Source organism: Gopherus evgoodei, chromosome 10, assembly GCF_007399415.2.
Source record: "Gopherus evgoodei ecotype Sinaloan lineage chromosome 10, rGopEvg1_v1.p, whole genome shotgun sequence".
NCBI lineage: Eukaryota > Metazoa > Chordata > Testudines > Testudinidae > Gopherus > Gopherus evgoodei.
The window spans coordinates 23,738,092-23,763,897 of NC_044331.1; the positions used below are offsets into that span (position 1 = coordinate 23,738,092).

The 25,806-nt window shown below is 44.6% G+C and overlaps 1 protein-coding gene across 10 annotated transcripts in view; it reads right to left on the minus strand.

Moving 5' to 3' along the window:
* Positions 1 to 25,806, minus strand: part of MYO5A (myosin VA) — a 204,223-nt gene that overhangs the window by 66,806 nt on the left and 111,611 nt on the right. For 9 of the 10 annotated variants that reach the window (XM_030577446.1, XM_030577444.1, XM_030577439.1 and 6 more), the window contains exons 5-11: positions 23,434 to 23,590; positions 17,706 to 17,849; positions 10,526 to 10,607; positions 8,393 to 8,500; positions 7,707 to 7,813; positions 3,821 to 4,086; positions 2,781 to 2,862 (exon numbers count right to left, since the gene is read on the minus strand). In XM_030577446.1, the coding sequence (XP_030433306.1) occupies positions 2,781 to 2,862; positions 3,821 to 4,086; positions 7,707 to 7,813; positions 8,393 to 8,500; positions 10,526 to 10,607; positions 17,706 to 17,849; positions 23,434 to 23,590 (946 nt within the window). Of the gene's footprint in view, positions 1 to 2,780; positions 2,863 to 3,820; positions 4,087 to 7,706; positions 7,814 to 8,392; positions 8,501 to 10,525; positions 10,608 to 17,705; positions 17,850 to 22,088; positions 22,307 to 23,433; positions 23,591 to 25,806 lie in introns of those variants that run through there. The other variant, XM_030577443.1, reaches the window with a different exon arrangement.

Below are 25,806 nucleotides of genomic sequence, written 5' to 3' on the forward strand. Positions count from 1 at the left end.
GACAAAGTACTTTATCCTTTTTATTTCATTAGCTTAAGCCTTACACGATGTCCTTAAATATAGACACTCTTAGAAGCAGATCATGGGAGTATGCTACATTTTAGGCACTTAACACCAACATTACATGGTAAGATAATTCCTCACTGGAAATTGAATGATATATAGGGTGACTAGACGTCCCGTTTTTAATGGGACAGTTCCGTACTTAAGTCCTCCTGCAGGTGTCTTGACTTTTTCTTAAAAATGGGCAGATTGTCCTGTATTTTCTGTCCCCCCACTATCAGTACTGGTGTGTCCTACTGCCGGCTGGATCCCTGCTCACCAGCCATTCACCCACCAGTGGTGAGTGTGGGGGGGGGGTTCAGTGGCCAATGATGGGGTTCGGTGTGCAAGGCTGGTGGCAGGGAGAAGATGCAGCATGTGGGGCTGGCCACTCTCCCTGCTGGTCTGTCAGTGTAGCCCCCCGCTGCATGCTGGCTCTTTATTTTAATATCATTAGATTTCCTGATTCCATAAAGTTCTGTTTTCTTACACAACTGCACAGCAGTCGTCAATTCCACTTTCCACAACTTCCCTACAGCCCCTGGGACAGATGACATACTAGGAAAGTGAGTGAATAACCAAATTATGATGTACTGTAGCATCCCGAGGACCATAATCAGCCAGCCAATTTTGAACAACCCCCAGGATCCGTGATGGCCTCAGATTGGATGCAGCAGAAACTCTGGCCCTCTGAGTGCAGGGAACAAAAACTGGTTTGATAACCTCTTGGAGCTCATTATGGGGCACAGCAGTAGCCACAGAAAAAACCATCCATTCTCTCAGCCATAATGCGGGGGCAGGGTTTGCAGCTGCCATGTAAGGAAGGAAACAGAATAAGGTGAAAGTAGTCTGTGTCACAAGAATGATTCTTTGGGATCCCCCTCAGTGCAGAATCTTTGCTATAAGGATGAGAAACCTTTGAAATACCTTAAAAGCAGGGCATAGAGGAAAACCTTGGGAAGCTGTGACCTCTGTAGCATCAGCAACACTACAATAATATTGTGGACATTTTGCAGTGAGAATATTCAACTTCATTTCTGACAGATAGTTTACTTCCAAGTGCTCAGTAATTTGTATGGCTGGGACATGTACTCATGGCGTAGGATCCAGCTTCTCAGAACACAAGCACTGTTGAGGTACATTTGCATATATGTTTTAAAGCTATTCTAACACTCTAATGGAATCCAGCAATGCTGCTGACACTTATGACCTGGCATAAATCACTCGGTTCATCTTTATGCAGATAAAATACATAATTACAAACTATAACTCTGGCTAAGGATAGCAAGGTGTAATCTGTTAAAACTGAGTGCTCTCTGAAGAAGGAAGAATAAAGACATGCCTCTCACTCTGCTGACTCTAATCAATGTTAGGAAGTGGCTGTACTCTTAAAAATCATGCCAATGTACACCATAAACCAAGAAAATTACAGTGGCAGATTTCCAGAAGTGAATGTCTTCTTGATGCAACCACTGAAGAGGTTCGCATTGGAAGATATGCAGATATGACTGGCTCCAAACTTATCTGCATAGTATTCTTATTGACAAGCAGTCTCAGCATCTTAATTGCAAAGCAAGGCTTTTGTTGCCTTAAAAATATTACTATGATAAGAATTCAAAATATGCCCAGAGTAGCTGTTATTTATTCAGTGTTTCCCAACCGGTATGCCATCAGGCCCGAACAGGTGTGCTGCAGAATTTTTTGAAAAACTACATGTGAGAACAAAAAAACCCTTCCCTTGTATTTTAATTAGTGTCGGAGCTGGATTGCATTCTGTACTTTTGTTCTCTGGGATGAGGCCCATTTCAAATATTATCCATGCATCACATTCCATTCCCTAAAGCGAGATTAAGATAGCAAAATTTGAATCCTGTAGAGTGGAAGAGGGGGAAAAGAAGGAGGGAAGCCACCTTCTGGTTGGCTGTCTGTCTCATTGCCCCATCTCCTCCAGGGGAAGAGCAACCAATCAGAGTGCAATCTCCCTCTTCTTCCCCTCCCTTCCGGAGAGCAATAGGTTGGCTCCTCTACCACTCTTCCTTCCTCCTGAAGCTGCCAGCTCGGGCTGGGTCGGGGAAGAGCCCCTGAAGCTTCCCCCTCCAGCCTGGAACATGAGCGAGAACCCCACTGCAGCCCCCCAGGGTTGGGAGAGGGACGAACCTAGAAGCAGAGGTGAGGTGAGGGGATTGAACTAGGGGAGGGTTGGTGCTCGGTGTGAGGTGGGGAAGCTGGGGATGCTGAAATGGTGGGATGGGGTGGGGCGGGCAGGGCAGAATTGGTGTGAGGTGGGGTGGGGCAGCTGGGGAGGCAGAACTGGTAGGGTCTGGGTGGTGATGGGGCAGAACTGGGCTCTTATCGGCGTAAAACGTGTGAGTCGACTGAAAATACTTGTAACCATCTGCACAATTCAGTTAACAATGTCAGACTCTAACATCATTAACTGCATTGTACAGAGGGTGAATAATAAAGGGTGGTAAACAGCTTAAACCGAGGCAATAAGAGAATGAGTTCATTTGTAGACAATACGTTGGTGTGCCTCAAAATAATTAAAGATATCAAGGTGTGCCATGGCAGAGAAAAGGTTGGGAATCACTGCTCTTGATTCTCCTCCCATTCCACTCTAAGCCCCACATCTAAGACAGCTGGTGGTTATTTTGAAGGAATTCATCTCAGACACTGGGGATCTAATTATCAGAACAGACACTGGAGAAGGGAAGTGGAGCCAATAATTTCCTACTTACCATATTGAACTGTTGCTGCAGTTTTTCATTGGCATAGTTTATACAAAACTGTTCAAAGCTGTTTATCTCAAATGTCTCGAACCTGCAAAACCAAGACATTCAAAGTTACTACCACAATGTAAAGATGTAATAAATGATTCTGTAATCTTAAATCATCTCTCTAATCATATTTACACAGAACAATCAGTGGCATTCAGGAGGTTATACTGAGTATAAATATGACACAACAGAGTGACAGGACAAATGGGGCAATGACATCTCAGTGTCAGGAGCAATTCTGAGACACTTTCTCCTTGCTAAAAGTGTGTCAATGTGGTGATGCTCATGGTTTCTGGAGAGCATGTTAGCCATCCTTGCTTCCATAGTGCCCAATCTACAGAGCAATCTTGGAAGAAAATGTACGTTCAACTCTCTGGGACAGAGGGAAAAGTGCTACGGCAGCTGATGCAAAAAAATAAAAATAAAAATAAACAACAAGGAAAAAAAAAACAAGAAAAAAAAAAGATGGAAAGAAAGCCCAGAAAGGAGATGAGCAACACTGCAAACTCAGAGGCATGCAAAGGGGAAGGACCAGATGCCATTTATTAAACCATCAGCAGAAAAGTGGAAGATAGCTGAAGCAGAATGGAATATGGCAGTTTAACCTTAACTACATATTGTTGGTTTTAAAAACAAACTAACCCAAATATTTGGACTAAACTGATCAGTATGAATGTCTAAGAACAAGCATATCTGTATATTGTAATTTTCCCCCATTGTGATACATTAATGAGCTACCAATGGCAAACTTGCTAAAGTCCAAGATCCAGCTAAGAATGCCTAATCTGAAAGCCAGGACACAGGTCCTAGGTGGTGTGTCAAAACCATCACTAATAACTCATTACTGCCTTTAATCAGAGTAACCAGTCACCAGTTTTTTCATGGTTTTCACCACGCACCAATACATGTGCTAAAGAATTTTTCAGCAACTCAGAGGCTATCACCTTGCAGTAAGATACTTCTGCCCCACACACCTGATCTCTCTGACACAGAATACTCACCCATAAATGTCCAATACACCAATGAAAGAATGCTGCTTTATAGTAGAATGCAGAGCTTTGTTCACATGATCAACAATCCAGTTAAAGAGTTTAGCATATATATGTTTGGCAAGAGCATCCCTGGCATTGATGGCCTGCAGTTTGGAAATTGGTTTGATGTAGGTCTCAGAGGCAGTAGCAAGCTTTCTATGGCAAAGCCAGTGGGACATCTCTTGGTACTCCACCCCCATGAGGTCACAGAAGATGGCGAGGGGTTCATGTTTGTGCTAAAATAAAAATAATTTCCTTAGGTAACATTACCAATATCGCACGTTTAATGTCAGTGGATTTTTCTGTTATGAAGTTATCAAATATTGAGCTGCAACAATTATGTTTTCACGCCTCTTTCTTTCTCTGTATCTATTTACCGATTTGTGTCTGGCACTCAGATACTTTAGTAAATTAGCATAATCATGGAAATAACAACATAATTTCCTTTAAGTGTGTGTTTGTGGGTTGATCCCCATGTATTCATAAACCAAACAAAGAAATGAGCTATGAAAGTTTTCATGTGGTGACTAAGTTTTGGAGTCATTATCTACTGAGCTAAAACAATCAAACTCTGATTTGACTTAGAAACCAGAGACTCTTTACAGCACATATGTATTTATGCCTATTTGACAGTATTTGCATTTAGTATCAGAAAGTGCATGCTTCAGTTGCATAAACGGGATGAAATCAAAAAGAGGAGCAGTGTGTGGTGGGTGTATTTAGGAGGAAGAAGTATAAAATACAGGAGCGCTAATCTGGGAAAAATTCTCATACACTCATATATAACCACGCTAGTGAGAGATCAATGAAGTTCTATCACAGTCAAAAGTCAAATATTATCAGGGGCAAAAAAGGAAGGGGTTCAGAAACCTGGTCTCAGATATGAACATCAAAAAAGGTGTTTTGTCATTGAATTCTGGGCAGAAATATAGGACAGTCAAGCATGTTAAAAGATGTAATTTAACTCTCACATTGAATTGTATGCCTGAGATAGTCAGATTTTCTGCAATAGGAATAAAACACTGAATTGATCACCCATACGTCTACATTACAGCAACTCAGTCAAGTGCTGCTCATGAGCTGGGAAGCCCCACACCTAATCATTACTAAGTAAATCGCCTCCTTATATAGCAAATGATAGCACAGATCTTTCCCATTAATATAAAAGTTCCCTAGCCCCATCACTTTCACCGATCACACTGGGGTAGCTCAGTAGTCAGCTGACATGAAGCAGGACCAAAGGGATTTGAATAGGACCAAGGGGATTTCTTCTCCTACAGACAACTGGGCACTGAGGGCCAATAACATAATGATCTCTCCGTTTTATTTTCCGACCTTCAGCCCCTGCCCCTTCCTTCTTTTTGAAGTGTTTGGGGCACACTATATTTTTATAGCATCAAATTCCGGTTAACTAAGGATGTCTTTCAGTTTACCGATAATGACTAACTGTACTAGAACAAGATGGCAAAACAACAACAAAATAATCAAGCTATAACAACGGGAAGGTCCTTGTTTACAAGCTACACCCAGACTAATTATGTCCTTAATTCACCAACATCCAAAACCGCACCCGCACTTGTTTCCAACTGGCACATCTTCCTGAAATCAGCGACATAAAACATTTCAAGACTGAAAGGAGGAGTAATCAGAGTCCCCACAGGTCTTAAAGCTCCCTATATCATAGTGACAATAGAGTCTCTTACACAACAAAGTCACTCAGTACCTTAATAATAAACATGCTCCTTTGCTGCTTATTTCAAGGTTTAAAGGTTCAACATACAATTTAGCTGCAATACAGCAACGGCCATCATAGTAAGTTTCTATTCTGCCAACGCGAATATGATTTTGGATGGCTTTCAGTAGCTTAGTTGCGTCACTGGTGCTGCTGCTCATTCTTCAGAGATTTAAAATAGTGTTAAGAGTCTGAGAAACACTGCACTTATCCTGACATTAACAAAAGGGTAAATATTCATGTTCTGCTTTGACATAATGGGCCAAATTCTAGGCAGAGATCTCTAATGACATTAGCAGAAGTGTCATGCCACTGACTATGAAGGGGTAGCATGTGCCCCTCCTTAATTTCCTACTTAGAATCACTACCTGATACATCGTTTCCATGAAGAGCCCATTTAAGACACACCATGGGGTCATGCTGTGAAACCGTTTAGATTCAGAATGTGAATGTTCTGACACAGAACATGCTGTCATACATCCCAGACTAGTAGCATGGGCACTTGAGCACTGACAGCAAACACAAAGGAGAAAGGGGGAAACTAGAATTGCTGCAGCTTGGAGAGCAGGAGAAGGAAAATACCTCTACCCAGATATAACATGACCCGATATAACGCAGGTTCGCTTAGAATACGGTAAAGCAGCGCTCTGGCAGATCAATGCATCAGCTCCCAGCCATGGCACTCCACTTCTTGCCACTGGTGAGTGTGGCGAGGTTCGGGACAGGACGCCCCCCGTACTCACCTGCGGTGGGAAGCGGAGCATCGCAGCTGGGAGCTGGCGGAGTGGAGCGGGCTGGGGCCAGGCTGCTCCTCTTCCTGCTGCCGGTGAGTACGGGACCTTTCCCCAACCCCACCCCACGCCCAGGACATGGCTGAGGTCGAGACAAGAAAAGCGAAGCGGGCTGGGGCTGCGGCACTCTGCTTCCTGCCGCAGGTGAGTACGGGGAGCATCCTTTCTCCAACCTCCCCGCACTCACTGGCAGCGGGAAGTGGAGCGTCGCAGCTGGGAGTTGGCAGGGTGGAGCGGGCTGAGGCCAGGCTGCTCTGCTTCCCTCCGCTGCTGGTGAGTGCCTGTCAGGGGGTGGGGTGTGTGGATAGGGGTCAGGTCAGTCGGGGACAGGGAGCAGAAGAGTTGGGTAGGGGGTGGGGTCCTGGGGGTAATTAGGGACTGGGGTCTCTGGAGGGGGCAGTCGGGGACAAGGAGCAGGGGCGCCAAAGCAAGTTCAATATAACGCGGTCTCACCTATAGTACGGTGAGATTTTTTGGCTCTGGAGGAGCATGTTATATCAGGGTAGAGGTGTAAACGCTGCCTGGCTCATTAATAAAAATTCAGGGCCTGGTAAGAAAAAAAGTTTCTATCATTTATGAGCCCAAAGAAAACACACACAAGAGCAAGACAAATCAGCCCCTTTTGCTTCCCACTGCCAGGACACATGTCACCTGTAGGAAGCCTTTGCGGGAGAGAGATAATGGGATTGTCCTCAATGAGAAGAGAAAGAAGCTACACTCAGCATACACCATGTAGACTCTTCACTGCTTGCTTCTCAAACAATAAGAGAGGAAAGGTTCCTGAAGCAATGACCAGCAAAATCCTGGAGCCATTAACTTACTGAACCTTCTCTTCTCTCTGTATAGTATGGTCCCCTCCGGATAGCCCAGTAAGATGGCGTATTTTATGAAATGTTCGCTTGTGGATATTTGGATCAGTTTGGCATTTAGCATCAAACTAGAGTCATTCCAGCAAAAATCCTAGACAAATCACAGCACCATTTGGTGTGGGAGTACAGACACTCACCCACCCTCTCAGGAGTTTTAAGCTAGCATGTCTGGAAGAGTTCCCTAGAAAAGACCATTTTTGAATTCAGCAGGGAGTCAAGAAAGCCTCAGAAATAATATGGAGAGCCTCTGACAGGGATCTAGAAAGGGAACAGCAGAATACATCTGTGAAGAGCAACAGGAAAAGTCATACCAATCTAGAAATAAAATAAGAAGTTGCTTGTATTTTTGTACTGGCCCTATTTTGCATGGGGGCCTCTGCAAACAAGTAAGACACCCAATCAAAAAAATACAGCAGCATCACAATAGAGTGTAACTATATCCTTTAAACACATTTACAGCTTACAGGGATCGTGCAGCTGTCAGCATCCCGAGAGGTAAACCCTACGTTGCCCAGGTGAAGGATCCCAGCGAGGATTCGAAAGATTCCCATCTGGTACAAATCATTAATTCCTGAAAAAAGATGAATAAAATGCCCTGGGTGAAGAGTGAAGGAAAGACCAGCTGCTGAAAAGAAGGGTCCAATATTTGTAAACAGGAATGATAAAATCTACTGGAATTTTTTGGGAAATTGCCACCACTACCATCTCTCAGTTGTGTGAGGAGTTCTGCAGAGAAAATACTATTAGAAAATTATACTTGGCCCTCCTATTACTATGTTTTACCACATAACATTATAATAAGATGCAAGGATGATTCACTTTAACAAACTACTAAATATTTTAATGAACTGCCTATATTGCTGCTTAGACAAAATTTTACAAACCCCACAAAAATCTTATATACTGCACCAGGGGAATCCAGCATTTATTATTGCTTAAATAATGTTTCCTCTTTCCTGCATTAAAAATTTGATGATACACCACCTTCCTTGTACTTTTAAAGTATCTGAATCCCAAAGGTTATCAAAATCTCTCTTGTATATTTTAAATACAATATAGAAAGAATGAACTGAAACAGACTACATAAAAACAGCTATGATTCCGAAGTCTGAACTACACCCATGCTTCTCCAGCAAAATAGCAGAATTACCTAGCAAAGTGCAGGCCTGTCTGGTGTGTACCATTTCCTTAGCATCATCAATGCCGTCAATCACTGGACTACCCCCTTGCTTCGTATAGTGAAAGTAATTTGCATTCCCTACAAGAAAGAACAATAATTTTTACACACACTAAAGTAGAAACCACACAGCTACAAACATCTCTGTGTTAAGCTGTGTAACAGGTAAAGCTCACTTGAGTTCTTAACCCAAATGGCAGAACCCATGGTTTGAAATACATTTCAGTTTATTGGAATCATTGACTCCTCTGGGCCATCTGCATTAGTGGACTGCTCTCTTTCAGGTTTAATGCTGCACCTAAATGTTTCTAAAGCCATTTGCTCCTGCAATAGGTTTGCACTGTCCATACTAATCAGTCTCTGGAAGCTAGTACTGCAGAGCCTGTTGTATTGATCTCAAGATCCAAAAAAGTCGAAGATGTTATAAACCATTTCACTGTCCCATCAATTGTCACAACAGTCCATACACAGCACGTCTTCATGTGCATGGAAACAATTATCCTGCAAGTCTCAGCCAGCCACCCACCCAAGAATAGGTGCACAGTTGACAGTAGGGTTCTAATGTTATGGTGCACATATATTTTAAAATTGATTGTGCATGTAGTTTTCTCATTGCCATGATTTCTAGTCTCAATCATAGAATATCAGGGTTGGAAGGGACCTCAGTAGGTCATCTAGTCCAACCCCCTGCTCAAAGCAGGCCCAATCCCCAGACAGATTTTTGCCCCAGACCTCTAAATGGCCCCCTCAAAGATTGAACTCATAACCCAGGATTTAGCAGGCTAATGCTCAAACCATTGAGCTACCCCTCCCCCCTAATGGTATAGTCCAGAGTATGTTTGTAGTTGGTTCTGTCTGAGGACTGGTGCATTCACACTGTGCTAAGCCTTCCAACTGATTATGGGCGTAGCACCTGGCATCCACTACAGTGAGCGCTGCAACTTCTTGAGGTGATTGTGCTCAAGGATGCTGTATGTGTAGTTTTGTTAAAGATTTTAGTGTATTTGAAAATATTAAAGACAATAAGAGTTTCCTTCTTTCTCCTGTTTTTGCCCTTGTCATCTAGTAAGGGCTGGGAAAGGGGTCCTCTGGATCACTTCTTTAGCCAGAACAAGATCAGTTCCCTCCTGCAACATTTATGGCGGTTGTCCCCTCAAGGGCTGTTCAGTGCCCCACAAGGGGAGGAGGAAAGGGGAGAAAATAAAATAGCTTTACAACATTAATGGTTATCAAATATGTTTCTAATGCTATAAAACTAATTTTTAAAAACATACAAAAACAAACAAAACGTCTATTGCTTGATTTTACACATTATACCAGGAAATCAGCTGAGCAGAAATCATCCACCTCTCCATCCCAACCACCACTTATTTGCTCTTGGACCTGCCAGCTGGCTGGTGGTGGGTGGAAATCAGAGTACACTGGGGAGAAAAATACATTGTAGGATGAAGCAGTGGGGCTGGCTATCCCATAGCAGCTACAGTGCCTGTCCTTTCCATCTACAGCAGCACTGAAATGATTTGAAATCAACTGATGTAGTGAAGGCATTCCTAAGATTTGCTCAGAGCTGAGCCAATCACATTGGTTATTAGTTAACACTTATGAAACACTAGAAGTAAATAAATGTGGACACAAAGTGTTGTACAAACTTTCCAGACACTTACGTTGATACTGAAAACTTAAAAAAAAATTATCTGGGGAGATGGAGCTACAGAGAAAGACCTGTTAGGTTGCCTAGCCCATGCCTAGGCCAAGACAGGAATATTACAGTTATGGTTCTGTGTCTTGACTAGGTCACTTTTAAATGACTCAAGAGATAGGAGGTCCACCATCGCCCGAGAAAATATTCTACGCTCTGGTGCATATCTATGTACTGTACTGATGCCTGTCATTAGTGTGTATTAGCTTATATGGACTATGTAAATCTGCAAGTTTGCTTTTTTAGAAATAAAATGTCTATTTACTTATTTTTGTTAGCTGTAAGCAGCTCAGAATTAATAAGAATTTAAAAGACAGTGATTCTTCTTTTAGACCCATCACTCATAAACTTAGAGATAATACCTTGTACATACTGATTGCACAGTACACTGGATGTGAATTTCATACCTAATCGCAGTGTTTTAAACTCAGGTAATGCTGCAGAGGCACAGAGCTGGTAGAAAATGTGATAATTTCTCTCCTCTTCTGCCTTTAAGAAAAGAAGAAGCAATTACATTTCATAATTTAACAACTGACAGAAATATCTGTCAGAAGGACCGAAAAGACGGTTACTCACCTTTGTAACTGTTGTTCTTCGAGATGTGTTGCTCACATCCATTCCAGTTAGGTGTGCGCGCCGCGCGTGCACGTTCGTCGGAAACTTTTTTACCCTAGCAACTCCAGTGGGCCGGCAGGTCACCCCCTGGAGTGGCGCCGCCATGGCGCCCAATATATATCCCTGCCGGCCCGCCCGCTCCTCAGTTCCTTCTTGCCGGCTACTCCGACAGTGGGGAAGGAGGGCGGGTGTGGAATGGATGTGAGCAACACATCTCGAAGAACAACAGTTACAAAGGTGAGTAACCGTCTTTTCTTCTTCGAGTGATTGCTCACATCCATTCCAGTTAGGTGACTCCCAAGCCATACCTAGGCGGTGGGGTCGGAGTGAGAAGTCGCGGCATGGAGCACTGCAGTTCCGAAGGCCGCATCCTCTCTCGACTGCTGTACCAGGGCGTAGTGGGAAGCAAAGGTGTGGACCGATGACCAGGTCGCTGCCCGACAGATTTCCTGGATGGGCACACGGGCAAGGAAAGCCAGCGACGACGCCTGCGCCCTGGTAGAATGCGCAGTCACACGGCCCGTAGGGACATGGGCCAAGTCATAACAGGTCCTGATACAGGACGTAACCCACGAGGATAACCTCTGGGAGGAGATAGGAAGCCCTTTCATACGGTCCGCTACCGCCACGAAAAGCTGGGGGGATTTGCGGAAGGGTTTGGTCCTCTCTATGTAGAACGCGAGAGCTCTACGGACATCCAGCGAGTGGAGCTGCTGCTCCCTGCCTGAGGAGTGAGGTTTTGGGAAAAAAACCGGGAGGAAAATCTCTTGGTTGACGTGGAAGGCTGAGACCACCTTGGGTAGAAAGGCAGGGTGTGGTCTAAGCTGCACCTTGTCTTTGTGGAAGACCGTATATGGGGGGTCTACCACAAGGGCTCGAAGTACCGAAACTTCCATAGGGCGGAGATTTCTCTCTACGCACCAACAGGAGAAGCGTTTCCATTTCGCCGAATATGTGGCTCTTGTGGACGGTTTCCTGCTGCTCAAGAGCACCTCTCTCACAGGCGTGGAGCAGCGCAGCTCGGAACCAGTTAGCCACGCAGGAGCCACGCCGCTAGGTGCAGCGACTGCAGGTCTGGGTGACAGAGAGACCCGTGGTCCTGGGTAATCAGGTCCGGATGAAGGGGCAGGGGAACTGGGTCGGCTACGGCCAAGTCCAGCAGCATGGTGTACCAGTGCTGCCTGGGCCATGCCGGGGCCACCATGATCACACGAGCCCTGTCTCTGCGCACCTTCAGGAGGACCTTGTGAACCAGAGGGAACGGAGGAAACGCATAGTACAGGTGGGTCGACCACTGGATGAGGAAGGCATCCGCTATCGACCCCGGCTCCCTGCCCTGAAAGGAGCAGAACGCTTGGCACTTCCTGTTCCCCTTGGACGCAAAGAGGTCCACCCGGGGATAACCCCACCTCCGGAAAATGGAGAGAGCGACGTCCGGGCGAAGGGACCACTCGTGTGACAGGAAGGATCTGCTCAATCGATCCGCCAGCGTGTTCCGTACTCTGGGAAGGAAGGAAGCCCTGAGGTGAATGGAGTGGGCTACGCAAAAGTCCCAGAGTCGTATCGCCTCGAGGCACAGGGAGGAGGATCTGGTGCCGCCCTGCTTGTTGATATAATACATGGTCGTCGTGTTGTCCGTGAACACGGCTACACAACGACCCTGAAGCTGATGACAAAACGTTTGGCAAGCAAGGCGGACCGCTCTCAACTCCCTCATGTTGATGTGTAGCCCCACCTCCTCCTGGGACCACAGGCCCTGCGTCCGCAGGGTCCCTAGGTGGGCCCCCCAGCCTAGATCTGAGGCATCCGTTGTCAGGGATACCGAGGGCTGAGACGGGTGAAAGGGAAGACCCGCACACAATACGGACTGGTCCAACCACCAGCCGAGGGAATCTAAGACCTTCTGGGGGATTGTGATTAACATGTCTAACGGTTGCCTTGCCGGCCTGTAATGACTGATAAGCCACAGCTGGAGAGGCCTCATGCGGAGCCGAGCGTAGTCGGTCACAAAGGTGCACGCCGCCATGTGGCCTAACAGGGTTAGACATGTCCTCACTGACGTCAACGGGGCTGACCGCAAGCGTTGAACGATCGCCGCCATGGTCTGGAACCGCTGCAGAGGCAGCGAGGCCCTGCCCACAGTGGCGTCCAGGACGGCCCCGATAAATTCCACCTTCTGAGTGGGCCTCAGGGTGGACTTGTCTGTGTTTATCAAGAGGCCCAGACTCGCAAACATGCCGGTGATCACGCGGACATGGCTGTTCACCTGCTGTTCCGACGTGCCCCGAATCAACCAATCGTCCAGATAAGGGAACACGTGGACACGGTTGCGCCGAAGATGCGCCACGACAACTGCCATGCATTTTGTAAACACCCTCGGGGCCGTGGACAGGCCGAACGGGAGGACTGCAAATTGATAATGAAGAGCCCCCACAACGAAGCGGAGAAAGCGTCTGTGGCGCGGCCAAATGGCAATGTGGAAATACGCGTCCTGCATGTCGAGGGCGGCGTACCAGTCTCCCGGATCCAGGGATGGAATAATGGTCCCCAGGGATACCATGCGGAACTTCAACTTCACGAGGTATTTGTTGAGCTCTCGCAGGTCGAGGATAGGCCTGAGGCCCCCCTTGGCCTTGGGGATCAGAAAGTAGCGGGAATAAAACCCCTTGCCTTTCTCGTTTTCCGGAACCGCCTCTATAGCTCCTTTGCTGAGGAGCGTCTGCACCTCCTGCCGAAGGAATTGCTCGTGAGAGGGGTCCCTGAAGAGGGACGAGGAAGGAGGGCGGGAAGGAGGAAACGAAACAAACTGCAGGCGGTATCCCATCTGCACCACGCTTAAGACCCAGCAGTCCGATGTTATTTGGGACCACGCCGGGAGGAAAAACGAAAGGCGGTTGGAAAACGGGGGGGGAAGGATCCATAGGGGAAACTGTTACTGCGCCCTCGAGCGCACCTTCAAAATGAAGGCTTAGGACCAGGCGGGGGTTTTGAGGAGCCTTGGTTCTGCCCCCCTTGGTTCCCCGACTGCCTGCGCCTCCCGTTCCTGCCGCGGCGCCTGTAAAGGTCCTGCCGCTGGCGGAACTGGGAAAACGGCCTGCGTTGTTGTTGTTGTTGTGGCCGGAAGGGTCTACGCTGCGTCACGGGAGTGTGCATCCCGAGGGACCGCATAACGACTCGGTTATCTTTGAGACTCTTGAGTCTGGGGTCTGTTTTGTCAGAAAACAGGCCCTGGCCTTCGAAAGGAAGGTCCTGTATAGTATGCTGGAGCTCCGGCGGAAGGCCGGAAACCTGCAGCCAGGAGATGCGACGCATCGTAACTCCTGACGCAAGGGTACGGGCAGCCGAGTCCGCAGCGTCCAAGGAGGCTTGCAAGGCCGTGCGTGCGACCTTCTTGCCTTCGTCCAAGATGGCCGTAAACTCTTGGCGAGCATCCTGTGGCAGCAGCTCCTTAAATTTGTCCACTGCCACCCAGGAATCAAAGGCATATCTGCTCAGCAGGGCCTGCTGGTTGGAGACCCTGAGCTGCAGCGCCCCAGCCGAATACACCTTACGGCCAAGGAGGTCCATCCGCCTGGCCTCTCTTGATTTGGGGGCTGGAGCCTCCTGGCCATGACGCTCCCTATCGTTCACTGATTGAACCACCAGTGAACACGGAGTCGGGTGTACATGGAGATATTCGTATCCCCTAGAAGGGGCCATGTACTTCCTCTCGACGCCTTTTGCTGTCGGAGGGATGGAGGCCGGAGACTGCCAGATGGTGTTGGCGTTGGCCTGGATGGTTCGTATAAAGGGCAGAGCGACCCTGGTGGGAGCATCAGAAGAGAGGATGGTTACAATTGGATCCTCTATCTCCGAGACCTCCTCCGCCTGCAGACTCAGATTTTGAGCCAATCGCCTGAGGAGGTCTTGGTGCGCCCTGAGATCCAGCGGGGGGGGACTGTTGGAGGAGGTACCCGCCACCGCCTCATCCGGGGAGGAGGATGATGAGACCCCCGGCACGAGAGTGTCTAACTGAGGGTCTTCCTCAGCCCTCGCCTCTGCCTCCGGAGCCACAGCGGAGTCCTGCTGCTTGGACCCTTCCTCCCCTTCCGGGGAGGGAGGGGGGCGAGACAACGAGGCTTCCGGGGCCCTACGCTCCGCAGTCGCCGGCCTAGCAGGGAGCTGCTGGGGGCCCTGGGCCTGATGGTACGCCCAGGGTGTCCAGAATCCCCACTGTTGTGGGCCTTGGTCCTGCAGCGGCGGATCACCAAACAGCGCCGCCTGCCGGTCGGTGCCCAGCGCATAGCCGCTGTCCGTCTGGGAGGATACGGACGGCTGTCTCGAGGGCCACGGTGGGGCCGACCCTGGATGGTACAGGTCTGCGCGGGCCGGCACGGAGGATCGTCTCGGTGCCGGGGACCGGTGCCGGGAGTCATATCGGTGCCGGGATCGGGACCGGGACCGGGATCTGTCACGGTGCCGTGATCCTGATCGGTGCCGGGCGCCGCTTCGGTGCCGGGCGCCGCTTCGGTGCCGGGACCTGCTACCAGCTCGGTGCCGGGAGGTCGACCGGGACCTGCCACCAGTTCGGTGCCGGGAGGTCGAGCGAGACCGGGACCGGGACCTGCCACCAGCTCGGTGCCGGGAGGTCGACCGGTGCGGCGAGTAGCGTCAGGACCTGCTCCTGGAGTCGCGGTGCCGGTGTCGACTGGAGCCTGACCGCGACCGTCTCGATGCCGACCGGTGCCGCGAGTGCGACCGGTACCGCTGAGGGGAGCGGTGCCGGGACTGCGAGCGGCGTCGGGATCTGGAGCGCCCAAGACGTCGGGATCTGGATCGGGAACGACTGTCTCTGGGCGGTGCCGACATCATGGGCTTGCCTCTGGACACGACCCGCACCGGAGGTACCGGGGGTGGCAGCCGAGTGGGCTCAGTCAGGGCAATAAGGTCCCGAGCCGAGGCGAAGGTCTCCGGTGTGGATGGGACCACTATCTCAACCCCAGATCTCATGGGGGAGCTCGGCGGCACCGGACTCAACGGACCCGCTGGGCCCGGAGTCAACGGTGCTGACGGTGCCGGCGGCGCCGCGGCCGATGTCGAGGCCGGGCGCTCTAGCCGGGTCTGCCTGGCCGGAGTATTAGACTTCGACGGCCTTGGCTCTGGCTCCAGTGCCGGAGAGGGTCGGTGCCGAGGAGTCTTCTCGGTGCCGGAGCGATCCGGTGCCGGTGCCGATACCACGGCCTGCGAAGCCGTCGGGTCAAGTGCCGCCTCCATTAGGAGAGTTCGGAGCCTTTGATCCCTCTCCTTCTTTGTCCTCGGCTTAAAGGCCTTACAGATGCGGCACTTGTCGGATCTGTGCGATTCCCCGAGGCACTTCAGGCACGCTTCGTGGGGATCGCTGGTAGGCATGGGCTTCTTGCAGGCCGCACACTGCTTGAAGCCCGGCGAACCAGGCATGAGCCCGGTGCCGGGTGCCGGGAAGGGCTAAGCCCCCGGCGAAGAAGTACTTTACAACTAATTAATTTAACTATCAACTTAACAAACTAATTAACAACTATAATGGAACTAGAGATAACGATAGATAACGATAGATAACTAGGAGAGCTAGGGACGTGGAGGACAGCTATGCCGCGCTCCACAGTTCCAACGACCGACACGGCGGTAAGAAGGAACTGAGGAGCGGGCGGGCCGGCAGGGATATATATTGGGCGCCATGGCGGCGCCACTCCAGGGGGCGACCTGCCGGCCCACTGGAGTTGCTAGGGTAAAAAAGTTTCCGACGAACGTGCACGCGCAGCGCGCACACCTAACTGGAATGGATGTGAGCAATCACTCGAAGAAGAACTTCTAGATTTTAATATATTCTATAGCAATTAGCAACTCAGAGAAAGCCACAACGAAAATGAAAAAGTAAATCAACCTCTATCATTTCTTTCTTGGTTAATCCACTTCCAACAGCAATATGTATGCTGAAAAATTAAAAGTTGCAGGATTTCGCTTTTTAGGTTTGTGACTACTACTGAAACACAGACATACCATTTTGAGGGTGTGCAAAGTGATCACACTTAACTTTAAAATTGCATAAAATAACTAAATAATGTTGCCTCACAGTTTGCAGTATTCTAGTGAAAGGAACACTGAGAGAAAGTTATTTGCACTCACGATACCCAAATTTTTAGTGCCGATACCACCATTATAAACTAAGATACTCTTATGTTTAGAGCTTCAAAAGAAAGACTCCTCTTGGGCTGAACCATAGCATAACAGGTCTCCATCCATTACTTACAAAATGCTACAGTGTTCTACAATAATAACCCAAACAATGCACTGGCACTATTGTAAGCTGTTATTAATTATTTCTATTACAGTAGTGCTTAAAAATCCCAATCAAGGATCAAGGCCTCATTGGATTAGATGGAAATGTAACAAAGATAACAGTTCTGTCCCCAGGATCTCTCAGTCTGCATGACAGACAGGACACAAGAGGTGGACAAAAACAGGCAAAGGGGCTAGGTATGGGTTAGGAGGATGAGGTAAGAAAGCAAACAACTTCAGCAGAAAAACAGAAGTCACAGACTGTCATAATCAACGCCGATGGGAGTAATTTGTAGTTATCATGACAGAGGTCAGTTTTAAAGGAGGGATTTAAAAGAGGATAAGATGGCAGCTTTATGAATATCAATAACTGCATGCACAGTTTCTCTTGTGTTCTGAGACACAACTGTAAAATATTGTAGTACACGTATTCTGATGTCCACTATTATGTTGAAGATGTTTAACCCTTAGATATACAGTATATTCTTATTGTCATGTATACAGATTTACAAGCATAATTGATTAATATGCCTAAAAGCTATCTCTCGCTGCTCTCTTGGTGTTATATTACAGCTGTAAGACACTGCTGGCTTCTTAGAAATGAGAAATGCCTCACACTAGCTGGCAGTAGGATTGTTGACATTATCACATAAACACCCAATAAGAGGATTGTATTACCTGAAATACCACTCTTGATTTTTCTAAGAGGTAAGTTCTCATGTTAGCACCAATGATTCGGTACCTCTTATCGAAACCAATTTCAATATACTTTCCAAAACGACTACTGTTGTCATTCCTTGTGGTTTTGGCATTTCCGATGGACTGGGGAAAAACACATACAGTTTTAATAGCTCATGGAAATTCTCTTACCTGTCTCTTCTCCTACATGGTTCACAACTGTCTTTCCAAAATTAGCAAGAACTTAATAGTGAATTCTTCTGTCCTAGCAGGGAAGCAACTTGCTAGGTTATAGCAAACTTACAGCAGGGTTATTCCATTAACACCAATATATGGGGTTGGCCAACACAGTAATGCTTTCGTCTTCACAGTTGGATTTTCCAAATCAAAAAATAATCCTGATAACCCTCCAAGGATCTGGAATTTTTCTAGTTGAATAAAACTTCTTACAAAATGTGCATTGTCACAAAGATAGCCTTTTACAGGGCTTATGGAGACCATAAGTGATAATAATACGTATAGCACCTCTAACTTTGGCCATCACTGCAGTTCTGCCTAAAATAATCCTATGACCCAGCCAACAACCTATATTTTGCATAGTTAATAATATATACTAAATAATCTATAATCAGTTATATTTCCAAAAAATTAGTGCCCCAGACATGCTGTTACAGCATATTTACTTTGTGGGTGAATTTCATGTACTAGGACTAGTTAGCACTCTGTGAGAACAAACCGCAGGAATAGGTTCCACATTCCAGAAGATAATATATGCAATACTCCTCAGGATCAAAGAAAGGTTTAATAAAAAGCATACACTATTTCTTGGATAGTACGTACATTTTATGAATCTTTATAAATTTCACTCTTCAAAGACTGGTACTTCTTGGACTATTTGTGCAAAAGAGAATTATGTGAAGTAGGTTTGTAGGATCAGGCTTCTGGTATCTAAAGCTATATTTCCTCACTGGGGTTGTTTTCAGAAAATGCCTGAGCTCACTTTAAAGAGCCATTTACTTATTCAGAAAGATATCTAAATTATAGATGTTCCTGGTCATTTGTGTGCGTGGGTTATGTGCTGATATACAATTGAATGAGTGTGTGTGTGTGTGTGTAAAATCATCTCAGCTGACAGGTGATCTTTTTTTCAAAAAGTTATGAGCATGTGGAAAACTAGGTTTATAAGAAACTGATTTTCAACCTTAACTACAGCAGTCAATCCTAGTCAAGTGCTATTATACACACAGAGAGATAATATCGCATAGATCAACAGTCAGATAAAATAAGCTGGACAGTTTTAATTATTCAGAAAGAAGTGTCTCAAGCATAAAGACAAACAGAGTAATACCATCTGGCAGCTACACGAAGCCATGATATAATGGAAGAATCTCCATATGCATTTTCATGTGTGTGTTACACTGTTAAGAAATTTTCAGATAGTTATGATGGAGTAATAGATAATTTCCAAGATGTATTGTGATTCTGTTTTGTGGTGATGGGGGTAAGTCTGATTACTAAGAGAGACAAAAGGTAATAGCAATAGTCATTTTGCAAAGAAAATAATCATCTGTCATGATCTAAGTTAAAACCACTGGGCTCTTTTTATGAGGCGAGGATTAAGGTAGGTTCTTTAGGAAGTAAAACCAATAGTCAGAGGGAATCAGCAGTGAATCAGTTAACAGCTAGTGGCATGACACACAGCTGATTGTGGCTTGTTGGCACTTATTGCTAGTTCAGGACCTGAGGTAGGAGAGGTATAGCTGGTCCATGGTTGCCCATCCCAAACCTCAAGTCATATCACAATATAACCTGAAGAGAGAAGATGAAAGGATGGGCACAAGGGCAGTGTTTTGCAGTTGTGTGACTCCATCTCAGCCAGCATGTACAGCAGACCTGAAGTTATTGATGGTTCTGGGTCCAGAATAATCTTATTCCATCTCTGACTTTTATTGCAACCTTGTTGCTTTTACAGTTAACACCTTCACTGCTGTAAGACAAGAGGGGAATTCTTAATAGAATGTAAATGGAATGTTGAGATGTATAATTCAGATTATGCTGAGACAGAAGCAAGCACTTTCTTCTTTCCCACAGGAAGCAAGTACATTACTCATTATGCAGCAGTTAACAGTTTAGAAATGACTAGGGTTACCTGCTTTTAGCAAAAGTCTGGGTAGAAACAGTATATGGAGTAATTACCTTTTGACAGTATATCATTCTTGTGAAATTTTATTGCATTTAAGATGTAAAGTATATAATCATGGCAGGATGCAATATAATACTCAACTATATCATAACTATGGAATGTAAAGCTACAGTACATCTATGTCCTACTTTTCTGGCTCATGTAGCCACTCCATAGAAATTTTGTGCTGAAATAAGAAGTGGGGAAAACAAGAAAAACTGTGACCAAATAGCAACTGCTGAATTGTTTTAGGTTTTGAACTCTTCAAGCAAAAGATCATTAGCAGGTATACTGCACAGTAACCAGGAGCTAGAGCTCTAGAAAGGAGTATGCTATTATAGCAGTAGCACACACAGATGATCAAATGGATGTCTATGTGGTCATTTGCAGTTACTACAAAGGTTACAAGTAATATAAATATTATTAGCAGCAAATAATGCATACCTTCACAATTCTAAAAATCTGGCCCCGATTGACATATAGGGTTATGAGCATTCAAATGATTAAAAATTGCTGATATTGTAACATATGTTGCTGCGTTCTGAATAATTATGTCATACTACACCTCTATCCCTATATAACGCTGTCCTTGGGAGCCAAAAATATCTTACCGCATTATAGGTGAAACTGCGTTATATCAAACTTGCTTTGATCCGCTGGAGTGTGCAGCCCCGCCCCTCCAGAGCACTGCTTTACTGCGTTATATCCAAAGTCGTGTTATATCAGGTCGTGTTATACTGAGGTAGAGGTGTATCATGTTATCAAGAAAATCATTACTGCTCTGCAGTGCTGCTTATCCCTCAGAAATAATTAATTCCTCCTTCATCTTCTCTAATGCCCTAGGGTTTTATATATATAAAATTTGTACTTCAAAAACAAACATTTTTTTAAAAAACGTAATTTTAAAATGTCATTGGAACCATAAATATAGTAGTGACCAGAGTAAGTTTTAGAAATTGTCCAACTGTGCCTTTTACTTATATTGTAAATGAATGGTAATAGTTCTTTCAGAACGGTGTCAGGTTATATAAATAGTACATATTTTAAAAAGTCAATAATTACATATTTACAGAGAATTATAGTTATTGATTACAAAATAATAAGCATTTAAAAAGTCACTAGCAATGCACATTATTTAATTGATCAGCAGTCATTATGGAGTACTTAGTAAATAAAAGCAATAAAGGACAGTCAGAAGTATTTTGTCATAAATAATTATAGTTGCCAAAGCTCCATTGCTTAGAATGTCAGTTTAGAATCACGAAAATAAAATAGCATTCCCGTTCCGATTTACTACCTTTTCATTTGACAAGTGCTGACTTCTTTCCTGTTTCAAATTAACCATACAATTAGGAATTAATTTTTTTGCCAGTTCTGCAACTGCAGAATTCAAAAACTGTAATAGTTTTAAAAGGAAGTCAAATTTCAATCTGCACAGGTTTGACAGTATCCTTTACAGATTAAAAAGTCAAAAGCAAAGCATTGTTATTTTTATTTTCAGATACAATAATTAAAGATGGAGAGTCACATTTTTAGTCTTCACTTTAAATTTCCTTGCTTGGCAAATTAAATCACACACTTAATTAGTGGTCGGTTTGGTATTTTTATTTTATTTTTTGGAGGAGGATTTATTGGTTTAAGATTTTAACCCAAGTAAAATAGCAAAATACCTCAAGTGACTCACTAGTAATTTCTTCATATTTCAGTCTAAATTGTGCAAACAGAATGCAAACAGTGAAAATGACAAGAGGTCTCTGACCTCTGCTGCCATTTCTTACTCCCCTTCATGGTTGGCTCCCTTCTCGCATGCATCACTCTCCTAGATTCATGAAACCCAAAACATTATTGGGTTAGATCCTGGACTGTGTTAGCCTATAGTTCAACCCTTTGAATTAAGGTTGTCAATATGGTACAAACACACACATGCACCAGAGGCATCAAACTGGTTAAAATTATTCTCATTCTCTATGAATGATTAAGCCTGGGTTAATACCTTCCTGTTCTATTTCAAAATGCATTTCCATTTCTACGTCAGTGAGTGACTCAGTCAAGGCAGATTATAAAACTCCCAGGGCAAATCTGTGTTCTTTAAGTCATTATAAGAACTGCAATCAATTGGAACAGAGTGCAGTTGGTATCCTCAGGGGTATTAAGACTTCGCTTTGAAATGCCACACAGCACTGCAAACCAGGCAGAATTACCTTATGAGAGAATACATCAAAATCACATGTGCCACACTTGTGCTAGGGCAGTTATAGCGCCATCTGTGCTTTTGGGGAGTCAAGAAGTGCTTGAGCAGGGAGGAAAGAAGGAATAAAAAAAGTTTATTTAAAAAAAAATACTGGAAAAAGAGAAAAGGTGGCATCATTTGCATCAGAGTTAGTGATTTTTCTGTAATTTCACATATTTTAACCATGAGCCTATGAGAAATCATATTAGCTTGAAAAACACTTACTACTTCAATATCTTCACTCTATACCACTAAGTATCCACTCAGTCATCAATTGCTCTGGCATGGAGTCCCACTTTCTTAAGACATAGAGATCAGTACACATGTTTTCTGCAATTATTTCTCTTAAGGAATTCCCCTGATAATTGTTTTTTCCCCTTGTTTCATTGTAGTTCCTTTACTGACCAATACTTCAGCTATAATTTGAAACTACTTGCCAGCAAAAGAAGTAGTACAGCTAAATGGGAACACAGAGAGGATGATCATTAAGAACTGTTTCTGTTAGAGCATGAGATCTTGTTTTTCAAGTAGTCCTCACATCTGTCTGTAGAACAGTTATCCTGCAGCAACAGGGAAATTCCATGTTTGTCTCACAATATATTGTCAGCACTCTTGCCTCTGGGCCAAAAGAACATGGGGTTGAAGTCCAGCCTAGTTAGCAAGTAGGGCACTGGTTCAGGGAAGGGGATTATCCTCAACATTATAACAAGATCTCAATACTGCAAAGTGATTTTTTTTCTATTATATTTTAGCATCACAAGAATCACTGTTTCATGCAGGTATAGATGGATGTTTTTCACTCTGTCTTCCCAATAAGAGTCATGTCCCATAAAACTGAACTTTTGAGCTATGCACCACCTCATCTTTTCCCAGTAAAGCAAAATGGAACAGAATATAACAATATATTACACCTGAAGGGCATCATTTAAAGATTCTATGGAAAAAAATATGGGTGTTAAACCTTCTGTGGATTTAATGTATCTCCCCCCCCCCACCCGCCACTTCCTCCACATTCATTTGGCTAGTGGTCTGAAAAATCAGTGTTATGTAGTTACTTTGCTGTACTGAATTTGTTACATTCTCTCTCCTCCCCACCTCCTCCTGAACAGTGCACAAAAAAATCTCAATTTACAGCGCTTTCTGGGAAAGAGAGAGAAGACACGATATTATGGCAATCCTTATAAATTATCTTCAATCCAATGTTTGAATGCCTTAAAAAATCAATTGTATTTCTGTTCACTGAGTGTTTGTAGTAGCTACCAATAGTAGCAGCAGAAGTAAGCATATAGGATAAGATAGTACATCCGCTCTCTTACCTCCATGATAGGGTTGGAAGCCAGTACTTTCTCTTCAACATTAGCTTCACTGGCAGAACCACTTACAGTGGCAAAGTATCTCATGGCATACTTAGCAGAGACAGTCTTTCCTGCTCCAGATTCCCCACTTACAATGATTGACTGATTCCGTTCATCTCTGAAACACAAAAACATGTTAATTACCATCTGTTTGCTAAAGTAGACCTATTTTTCGTGTACCCAACTTGGCAACAACCCTTTCACCGTACATGGTAACACTGCATGCAATGTGCATGCATATGGTTAAAAGTAGGCTGATGATGATCTAGCTTCTTGTTGGGCTAACTGGGCCCTAGTATTTGGTCAGGATGGGAATTCAGAATCAACACAGCCATTTCAGTCTGCTCTGACATTAGATTTCCTCCAAAGCACTTGACCCTGTAAATTAACTAGAGCTTCATCCTGTTTATCTCAATATCACATTGTAGTGCCTTCTGTTCAGATTCCCAAAGTGCTTGACAAAGCTGGCCCCATTTTATAGATGGGGAAATGAGTAGCATATTCAGAAACAAAAGGACGGTCTCCTAACTCCTGTTCTTATTTAACCATAAGACAATTCTTCCTGTAACCCTATTCCCTGCATTTGTTTAGACATTAGTGTTTTGAACAGTCTTGCTTTATTATTTAACAGCAGCTCTAGAGCTAAAAGGGTCTCTTTGTTGTAAGGCAATTTCTTCTTTTTTTTTTTTAAATCTCCATTTGTTACCATTTTTTTCCCCTTCCAAAGTGAGCCTTGCCCATAGCCTCTGGTTTGAGAAGCTCTACATCTAACAAACGGGTAGCTTTGCTTGTGAAAACCATTGTTTAAAAAGATCCAAACCTTTTAAAGTGTTGTTAACAATAAAAAGTATATATCACTTCTACAGAGCTTTAGATTTCCAAAGTAATGGACAAACTACAGCTAATAAGGTTTCAGACAGATATCCCTGTAAGTTAGGTAAGCATTATCTCTAATTTACAAATGGGAAAACTGAGAAAGGATAAATGACTGCCCAAGAATGTATTGAGAATTATTCACAGAGCTGGGATTAGAGTTCAGGAGTTGTTTGTTCCCAAACTCAATCCCCCAGACCATGATGTACAATAACTCTAAATGAAAGACCAGGCACGTATGTGTTCAGATGGAATATTTACAGTCTCCCGCTGCCTGCCAAAATCACCAGTGAAAGCATGCTGAGATGGTATGAGAGAATATATATTTCATCTATCAGTCTAACAAAAAAACAATCAAAAAGATTCTTGTTTAAGCCGTCTGACAATATGCAAGAGATCTCAGGTTATACTTGTGAGGCTTTAACGGGAAAAAAAAAAAGTCAGTGACAATAACAACCATGGTGAATACAGTACTAAATTAATAGACCATGTTATTTCTCTCCACTTTTATCTGTCTCCAAAAATATTCCCAAACCCTCTGATAAGAACACAGCTCTAGTGTGTTTCATGCAGCACAGAGTTGTATACTAAAAGGACTATTTTCATCACACCTTTGAAAGAGACAAGGCCTGATTTATACTGAATACAGTTAGTGGTAAAGCAGGTTGGCGACATCCTGGCAAAATGAAGACAAAACTAAAGCAACAATCATTTAAATAAATAAGAAAAGGTTAACGAGGTAAAAACAAACCCATTTTGTTGTGTGTTCTTAGTCTCTGGCCTATTAGTGTGTTAAGTATGAATGAATAAGCACAATTCTCATACTAAGCTGACAGGCTCAGAGAGAAAAGTCACGACAAAGAGTAACTATTCACCTTAACATCTGATAACAGGTATTACAAGTCTATTGCTTGAGATGTTGCCCCTGTCCAAATCCAATGAAAAAGAGCATCTCTCTCCTGGCTAGAGTTGTTCATCCTCAAAAATCCTCTTTCAGTGCAATTTCCCCAAGGAAGATGCCAGGAAAATGTGGTTTGAGTAGTTATTCCTACCCGCTTAGCAGCCACCAACCTGTTAGGATGCTTCCATTCTAAAGAACAAAAAATCGAGTGCACCCACTCCAGTCTGAATGAATAAGGGAGGCAGGGTTATGGGGCTTCCTGTGGCAAAAAAAAAATAATCAAGGGTTTGCATAGGAGAAGGAGGGAGAAAGACACTTACTCTTTTCCTCATCAGAAATAGAGGCATACTCAGTGGCTTTATACATAGGAGGAAGGGACTGTACCTCTGCTTATCAGGGGATGGTATGAGATGAATTGATTACTGGGTATGAAAAAGGAAAAGTAGAAAGAAGACTGTAGTAGTTCTTGAAGAACTTGCAAGTGGCCCATCCCAAAATATATCCCTTTCTTTTTGGTTTAATTGGTGTAACAGACAATGGGCTGGATTCTCTCTCACACA